General features: G+C 30.9%; 1 protein-coding gene and 1 non-coding gene across 2 annotated transcripts; both read right to left on the bottom strand.

Annotated features, from left to right (window-relative positions):
* Positions 1 to 778: 778 nt before the first annotated feature.
* On the bottom strand, positions 779 to 883 carry LOC142162514 (U6 spliceosomal RNA). The gene has a single exon (XR_012693767.1). It is a non-coding gene; the product is annotated as a U6 spliceosomal RNA (small nuclear RNA).
* A 120-nt stretch (positions 884 to 1003) lies between these two features.
* Positions 1004 to 4899, bottom strand: LOC107798857 (putative pectinesterase 29). The gene is made up of 5 exons (XM_016621889.2): positions 4508 to 4899; positions 3565 to 3724; positions 3264 to 3476; positions 2078 to 2325; positions 1004 to 1296 (listed from the first exon to the last, which is right to left on the bottom strand). Exons 1-5 carry the CDS (start codon positions 4738 to 4740, stop codon positions 1125 to 1127), a joined length of 1026 nt encoding a protein of 341 aa, XP_016477375.2. The 5' UTR covers positions 4741 to 4899; the 3' UTR covers positions 1004 to 1124.
* Positions 4900 to 8570: the final 3671 nt, after the last annotated feature.

The raw sequence follows: 8570 nt of genomic DNA, 5'->3' as shown, positions 1-8570 counted from the left end.
AATTGTTGTAGAAGAATGCAGTTTCACAATATGCTATGAGCTGCAGGAGTTCAGAAAAATTGCAAACAAAGATGCTGAGAAAATCCAAAATGAAGAGAAAGAAAAGAAAGATGAACTTGAGAGAAAACAACAAATCAAATAAAAAGTAGTACTCACTAAATAAGACTTCAACGTTAACCTCAATGCTTCAAAATGAATAAAAATTTTACTAAATAGTTCCTCAAGGTCACTCTGAAGCACATAGCACTATTTAGAATGATATCTGGTGCAATTATTATTTTCTTGTGACATACAATTCATCGGTAATACTTCGATTGCCAATGAGGTCATTCTTGCGCTTTTAAGTAACAACTTATTCTTTCAATTATCTTAGTTATAAGGCCCGAAAGTAAATTGGCTAAATTGGGTATTTTTCCCCAAAAATACCTTCGTCATTAGTCAAGTAGCTCAAGGCTCACCCTTACCGATTTAATTAATGAATGTTTTACTTAAATTGGTTGGTTTTATTATCATCTTATGGAGAACACATTTGATAACATATCTATTCTTCATTAAAAAGGTATTCTATAAGAATAATATGGCAATCAGATTTGCAATTACCTTTCCTTAAATTCCTCCTAATTAATAAATAAAATTAAAAGAAGACCAAATACTTTGTGGTACTAAGATTATGAAAATTTAGTTCCTCATGTTGTTTTGCTTCCCATCACATAAGAGCAGAGGGGTAAAAAACTAAAATGATAAGATATTTCCTTTTATTATTGTCTTTTTTTAATTAAAAAATTTAGACCATTTCTCATTTGTATGCATCATTCTTGCGCAAGGGCCATGATAATCTTCTCTATATTGTTCTAATATTCAATAGACCAAATGTTACTCTCGTAAAGATCAATTGCATAGGAATTCATGAACATAATGGGCAACTAATAAATATAAAACATAATTTAACATCCAATATTCTAGACCAAGAATTTAAAATATACTGAAAAATTGCTTATAGTAAAATAACATTAGGTTTCATATTCATGTTCTTGGATACTAAAGTACATGTAATTAGTGGAGTAAAAGGATACAAAAGAAATTAAGGAAAGAAAAACACTTAACTTACTTACTGAGACTAATGTCTAATTTAGCAATATAAAAGGTTGTCCGTTAATCCAATTATCAGTATCAATAAAAGACAAATCTGTTAATGATTCCACCATATTTTTGCTTAATTTCTTTTCCCATTTAACTCTTTTTGATGTGTCAGCTCCATCTCCATCGCAGTCTTCTTCTGAGAAGGTCAATTGGTCCCTAAAACAAAGAAAAATTATTAGTGACTAAAAGATTTAGCAAATTTTATTTCCAATTAATCTTGTTAAATAGTACTCTTTTGGTCCTAAATGTAGTCATTTTGACAATCAAATATTGTTTCAAAATATTAAAAAGATTTAAGTCATCTGTTTGTAGTTTTTCATCTTAATCTAATCATACGGTTCCAATTAATTGGACGTTAATTAAGTGAGACGTTTAAAAAAACAAAGTGTAGTTTAAACAAATATAATACCATTATTACCAAGACTACTAATATGTAAATTTTTTCAAGGGATCACTACTATAAAAAAAAAAAAATTAGAATTAGCGATGACAACTGTAGCTAAGCAGATAAATTCGTCGCTAATTCTATTTGACAATGGATTAGTGATAAATTATCAAAAAAATTCATTAGCTTCAAGCTATGTTGTTCGGACACTCCGAAAATATCTCCAGGCGTGTGTCAGATCCTCCAAAAGTAGTGTATTTTTGGAGGATCCAAGCGCTACATAGGCTTCAAGCAATTTAGCAACAGACTAGCGGCGAAGTTCATCGCTAATTTCAGTTTTATTTTATTTTTGTGGTGAATGTACAAAAACTTTAAAAGACACGTAATATAAACAATAACAACAACAACAACAATACAAACCGCATAAATAGGGTCTAGCGAGGATAATGAGTACGCAAATTTTATCCTTACCTTATAAAGATAGAAAAATTGTTTACGATAGACCTTAGGCAGTGAAAACATAAATAAGAAGATAGTAAAAAATAGACTTACTCGTGGCCTTTGAAATTCCAAGCATCCCAACCTTGAGGAACAATAATATTGGAGAGGTGAGTCTTATAAAAAAGGACCCTAGCATAACCTCTCCATGCCCTTCCTAAAAATGCTTTGCCTGCCCCAATTACTTTGCCATTCTTGAAAATAAATCCATTTGCATCATTTGGATCTAATCTTCCTTGTGCTGTTATGTATCCTACATAATCTTCTGCTATTGATCCAGCATTCACCAATATTGTACAATCCTATTACAAAAATATCAAAATGTCACTTACAAATCACGAGAGAGAGTCTTAGAGCAACAGTAAAATTGTCTTTGTGTGAGTTATAGGTCATAAATACGAGCCGTGGAAGCAGTCACTAATGCTTATATTAGGGTATGTTGTCTACTTCACACACGTCGAACTGTGCAGGTTGGAATTTTTTGTTAGGGAGCGTTGTGCTCCCTTGTGCTCCCATGTGAGATTTTCGGGCGTGAATCCGAATTTAATCGGGTCCCGATGCAAATACCAAACATTGAGTATGAAATAAAATAAATAAATAAATAAAAACTTTAGCGTCACATTAATCGCAAGGCAAATGAATCTCTCTCATTCCAAGACAAGATCTAATGTGAAACTGTCTATTACCCTCCTTGCTGAAAAGTTAAAGGTATCCAAGGCCTATTTATGGATTTTAGTTCATTAATCGTCCAATTAAAGGTAAAGACTAGCCTGAAAACTTTGATTTTGCTACCATTTTTGTTTGTATGTATGAATCATTTGACTCTACAATTGTCTCCACTCCATTAATAAAGTGGACAAAAATGTTAACAAGCGTTTGTTCATTCTTGTCTAAATTAATTCCCACCGATCCTGATTATTTTATATTTTTATTTTAGTCCAAAATAAGTGTCCATTTACATAATCAAGAAGAAATTAATTTTATTTTTTTCAAAATTTACTCTTGCATACATATTCTAATGTGTTAAGATAACAATTAATTAAGGTTAATTTAGTAATACCTCTTTTTTTCTAGGAATTCGTATTACCTTAATAAATGCTCCAAAGATAAAATGGCGTGGACCGAAGGAAATAGGAATTAGCAAACACATATACTCCCTTCGACCCTGAATTTTAGTCGTTTTAATAATTAAAATTCATTTTAAAATATTTGACGTTTAAATAAATTACAAAAGCCGTACCTCGTAAATGGATTGACCAGTACCAAAAATGAAATCCATGGCTCCTTCAATGGTGCAAAGCTTAAAATAATGTCTGCCATTATCATCCAACAATGTATCTTGTAAACCAGAGAAAGCACAACCATAAAATGCAGATTTATCCCCAGAAATCATTGCTGCTAATGCCGGTTTCATCTGATTTCCATTTTTCTCAGGTGGGTAATTATAAGAATTCTATTGCAAAAACAAACAAAAATAACATTAATAACTATATAAACAAGAAAAAATAATCTTAAAATGGTCGTAGGATTTTAATTCTTACGGTAAAATTAAGATTTTCCACTATTATATTGTCAGCAAAAGAGGAAAATGTTGGACTTGTAACAAGTGAGTCATGAGCACCCCATATAACAACAGTTGTCTTCACGTCTGCACCTTTTAAATAAATAAATGGTTTATCAACTGGGATTGTCACCTGTTCCCTTCATATAGTAAATGCAAAAATTAATTAGTCTCTAATGCGAATTTATAAAAAAGATAGTAACTAGTCACAAAAATTAGCCCTTATACACGAATTTCGACCAAAAAAAATATCTACATACAAAGGGAGAACTCCAAGAAATAATGCACATATGTTCTTCTTTTCTTGGTTAATAAACATATATTCATGTCGGCCCCTGAAAATAACCTCTTGTAAAAATACAGGATAAGACTGCATGCAATAAACACTTATAGTCCGGTCCTTCTCCAGACCCCATACATAACTGGAATTTAATACACCGGATAACCCTTTTTTATGTATGATTTATGTAGAAATTATAAAGCATTCAAAACAAAATATTAGAAGAACAACGACAACAACAATAATAACGCCTCATATTACATGTGTAGAAATCTTGATAGATTTCATTATAAGAGCATAAGCAAATCTAGGATTTAAATTTAATGTGCTCATCTTTTAAGATTTAGTACTGAACTCAGTGCTATTAAAATTATGGGTTCAAATTTAATACTTGTCGAGATTTTAGTTGATTTTTACATATAAAACATACCCCGTGTCGGAAGTTTGGGTTCAATTAAACTAGTAAAAAAAACGCTATGTCCGTCCCTGTATGACAGAATCTACTGACTCTAAATCTTGGTTTCACTAACAGATTATGCAAATATATACAACAACAACAACAGTAAAATCTCACAAGTGGTGTATGGGATTGTGCAAATATATACATATATAAAAATGAAGAGAAGAGTGTGAAGAAGTGTACTTGTACAAGCCAGAATTGATGAAGATGCAAATCCAATAAGAATTGTTGGAAGGAATAGAATCAATTGCAGATTGAATTGTTTCAAAATGAGCAAAACCAGATTGATCTACATAGATTGTTGGAATAAATCCAAATAAATTCATTCCAATGGATGGCCATTGTAATACTCTTCCATTTGATAATCCATAGAACAAAAACAAAAGTGCTATACTTGCAAAGAAATATACGGCCATTTTTGTAAGATTATTTGGAAGAAGAATAAAAAAAGAACCTTGAATATATATATATATATGGTTTGATGAATTGAAGTTGAAGAGAAAAGGTTATGAAATTTTAGACAATGGAAAGTCAAAAGAGAAAGTGGGGTAAAAGAAAAGACACATTGAAATGAAGTGAAGTTCATGAGAAAAGGTTTTGTGTTTTATTTTTAGAGAATGAAAAGTCAAGAATTAAAGAGGTAGGGTAAAAGAAAAGTCGTTGATACTTACTCTAATTAGGTAGTGGATAGTGGAGTAATAATTATTACTAACTTAATTAACTCTCCACTCTCTCATCTAATTAGCTTTATTTTCGTTAAATGATAGAGGAAAAGTAATACTCTCTCCGGTTTTAGCACACTCATTAAGTAAATACGAACTTTTAGAGAGAAAAAAAGATGTATTCACTAAATTAATTTTAATTAACTGTTACCTTGACACGTTGGGATATGTAAATAAGAGCAAATTTTGAAAAAATAAAAATAATTTCCTTCTTGATTATGTAAATAGACATTTATTTTGAATCAAAATAAAAAAGTAAAATAATCACTTATTGTGGATCGGAGGGAGTATTTCTTTAAGTCACCCCCCCCCCCCCCCAAAAAAAAAAACTCCCAAATCTATAAAATTCCACTTAACTCACTTAACATTAAATGGTTAGAAAACATTATTCCCTTCACCTTTGTTCGAGGGGATTATTGTTCTCATTCAAAACTAAAAGGGTATTGTTTCCCAATCATTAAAGTTAAGGGGGTTAAGTGAAATTTACTCTTAAGTTTTTCATGTGGTAAATAGTTGAAGATAATAAGACCAATAAAAATATATTCTCACATTAAATTTATTGTCTCCAGCAATCTTCATTTTATATACGGTACAATACGAATGCGTACGAAAATTAATTTTACTATCCATATTCCTCTTTACATTGAAAGTTGGTTTGATATCACTGCATTTTCCAAAAAAAAAAAAAATTATTTCCCAAAATTCTTTATATAGGCTCAATCGATCAAGATTTTAATATGTTGCCCTCACACTTGGAAATTTGTTCCTATTTTTTATTTTTATTTTTACAGAAATCGGAATTAGCCAAAAGTCATTCTCTTCCGACGAGAACATAAAAGGGCAAAATATAAAATTAATCAATCGGCTGAAACTAATTGCATTTGCTAACCGAAAAATGTATAATATATATATATATATATATATATATATATATATATATATAATCGATTTTTTCTTGGAATTGTCTGTTCCTCCCGCCATTAAGGTTCTCTTTTTGTTTTTATTTTAGAAATAAATGATATGGTCAAAAAGGAAAAAAATCTTACCAGATGGCTTGGGAAAAGCAAAGGGCAGGACGGCAGGTAATTGTTGGTTGGTTTCACTATTGAATTAATGTTAGTAAATGCATTTAATAATTTTAAGCAAAAAGAAAGGCGTGGTTAGTACATTGATGCAACAACAACAATAACAATCCAGTATAATCTCACCAATGGGGTCTGGGAGGGTAGTGTGTACGCAAATTTTACCCCTACCATGGGTAGAGAGGCTGTTTCCAAATAGACCCCCGGCTTCCTTCCCACCAAGAACTCCCCACCTTACTCTTGGGATGACTCGAACTCACAGCCTCTTGGTTGGTACATTGATGATTACTCCCTCCGGTCCAAAATAAGTGATTTTTTGGCCTTTTTCTTGTGGTCCAAAATAAGTAATTTTTTCAGATTTCAAGAATGAATTAATTATTCTTTTCCTATATTGTCTTTGGAGTAAATAGTGTTGAAATATGTGTTAGGAGTATTTATGTGAGATAGTAAAAATTAATATGGTTAATTCTATTGCTAATTAATGCTAAAAGGTAGATTTTTTAATCTGTGTGAAAATATCCAAAAAATCACTTATTTTAGACCGGAGGGAGTAACCAATAACCACTATTTTCTAGCTTAAATGAGGGTGACGGCTGGTGAACTTTACGACAAGTTATATTTGTGGCAAATAATTTGCCTAAATTTGGCCAATTTGGTGCAAACAAATAAAAAATGTACACCCTCTGTTCACTTTTACTTGGTATGTATACTAAAAATAGATTTTTATTTTTACTTGTCACTTTACACATATCAAGATAGGACAAATTTTTTTTCCTGTTATACACACAATATTTAGTACTCATTTCAAATCATTTTCTCAAATCCAATAAAATATGCATCAATTAATAAGGGTATCATGGTAAATTATGTACTTTATAGTATTTTTTAAAGGACGTGAAAAGTCAAAACGTGTCAAGTAAAAGTGAACGGAGTGAGTAAAAGCTTGGGCTTAATGATTGCAACATGAACTTATTTCAGCTTCTCTAAAGGTTTTTGTCAAAATAGTTTTCAGAATGTTGTCACAATTAGTCCAAAAATATATGTGAAGAGAAAATCATAAAATAAAATTTTACGCAATTTGTTAGAATTGTCGTAATTTCCATTTTACTAGGAATAGTATAACAGTAAATCAATTCAATTTTCAAATATATATCTCTAAGGAAAAAGTAAGAGTCCATAAAGCAAATGACATTTGAAAATAATTTAAACAAAAAACAGGTAGCGAAGTCTAAATTGCATACTATACTTCTCAAAAATTCACCGTTGAAAAAATCATTACTCTGAAGTTTAAATGTAGTAGTTCAAAACTTCTAGCGGTAGGTTTTTCATTTTCCTCTTTTTGTTTCACATAGTAGCTATTTTTATGCCGTGGAAATAGCCTTTTGCAAAAATGCAGGGTAAGGCTGTGTACAATAGATCCTTGTGTCCAACTCTTCCGACTCCACGCATAATGGGAGCTTAATGCACCGGCTGCCTTTTATAGTAGCTATTTTCATATGATAGCTCGTTTGGCCAAGCTTCTAAAATTAGCTTATTTTGAGAAGTGTTTTTCTCAAAAGTATTTTTAAAGTGAGAAGTAGTTTGTGTTTGACTAATTATTTAGAAAAACACTTTTGAGCAGTAATTAGTGTTTGGCCAAGCTTTTGAAAACTGCTTCTAAGTGTATTTTCTCAAAAGTGCTTCTCAGAAAAGTACTTTTGGAGAGAAACTATTTTTTTTCTGCTTTTCCAAAAGTGCTTCTGCTTCTCCTCAAAAGCACTTTTTTTCCTTCCAAAAGTTTGGCCAAACATCTCAATTTTTGACCGAAAATGCTTTTGGCCTGAAAAAGCATTTTTGGCCCAAAAAAAGTTTGGCCAAACAGGCTATTATCAAAAATGTGTTACAACAGTTTTGGTGATGATTTATCATTTTCTAGCTTAACAGGGCATGCATGGATGTTAAGATATATATGGCATGGTTATACTGAAATTGTATGTATTGAAGTATTGGAGAAAGGTGATCAGGCAGGACGTGAAATATCTTCATCTTACCAAGAATATGGTCCTTAATAAGGAGGTATGGAGGTCAAAAATTGGGACAGAAAGTGAATAAATAGTCGTACTTTTTCATTTGAACAATTTCAATTTCCATGTGTTTCATCCATATAAACCTTTAGAAACTTCCCTTTCTTGTATGGTTACTTTTAAAACCTTAAAAATTGTTCTCAACATTAACTTACAATTTGTTCAAACTTTATTTCTTGTACGTATTTGAAACTTTAGGACGTCAAATACTTTATATAATATAGCTATGAATACTTTCTTGTAAAACTTAATAATACTGTAACAGTTCACTGACAAACTACGTACTAGTCAAAATAGATAAAAATATAACCTGGTGGATTTTATTAAACATGCTGTCTCTATTTAACTATCATACTAAATTAAATTATATAGTTTCAAA

Source organism: Nicotiana tabacum, chromosome 7 (genome assembly GCF_000715075.1).
Source record: "Nicotiana tabacum cultivar K326 chromosome 7, ASM71507v2, whole genome shotgun sequence".
NCBI classification, from domain to species: Eukaryota; Viridiplantae; Streptophyta; class Magnoliopsida; order Solanales; family Solanaceae; genus Nicotiana; species Nicotiana tabacum.
Note: the sequence above shows the minus strand (reverse complement) of the source record. Positions and strands in the feature narration are given on the sequence as shown.

Coding starts and splice junctions, on each gene's coding strand:
- LOC107798857 (XM_016621889.2), bottom strand. CDS start 4,740: ATGGCCGTATATTTCTTTGCAAGTATAGCACTTTTGTTTTTGTTCTAT. Junction 2,326..3,263: donor CTGGTCAATCCATTTACGAG/GTACGGCTTTTG, acceptor TTTTTGTAATAG/GATTGTACAATATTGGTGAA. Junction 1,297..2,077: donor TGGAATTTCAAAGGCCACGA/GTAAGTCTATTT, acceptor TCTTTGTTTTAG/GGACCAATTGACCTTCTCAG.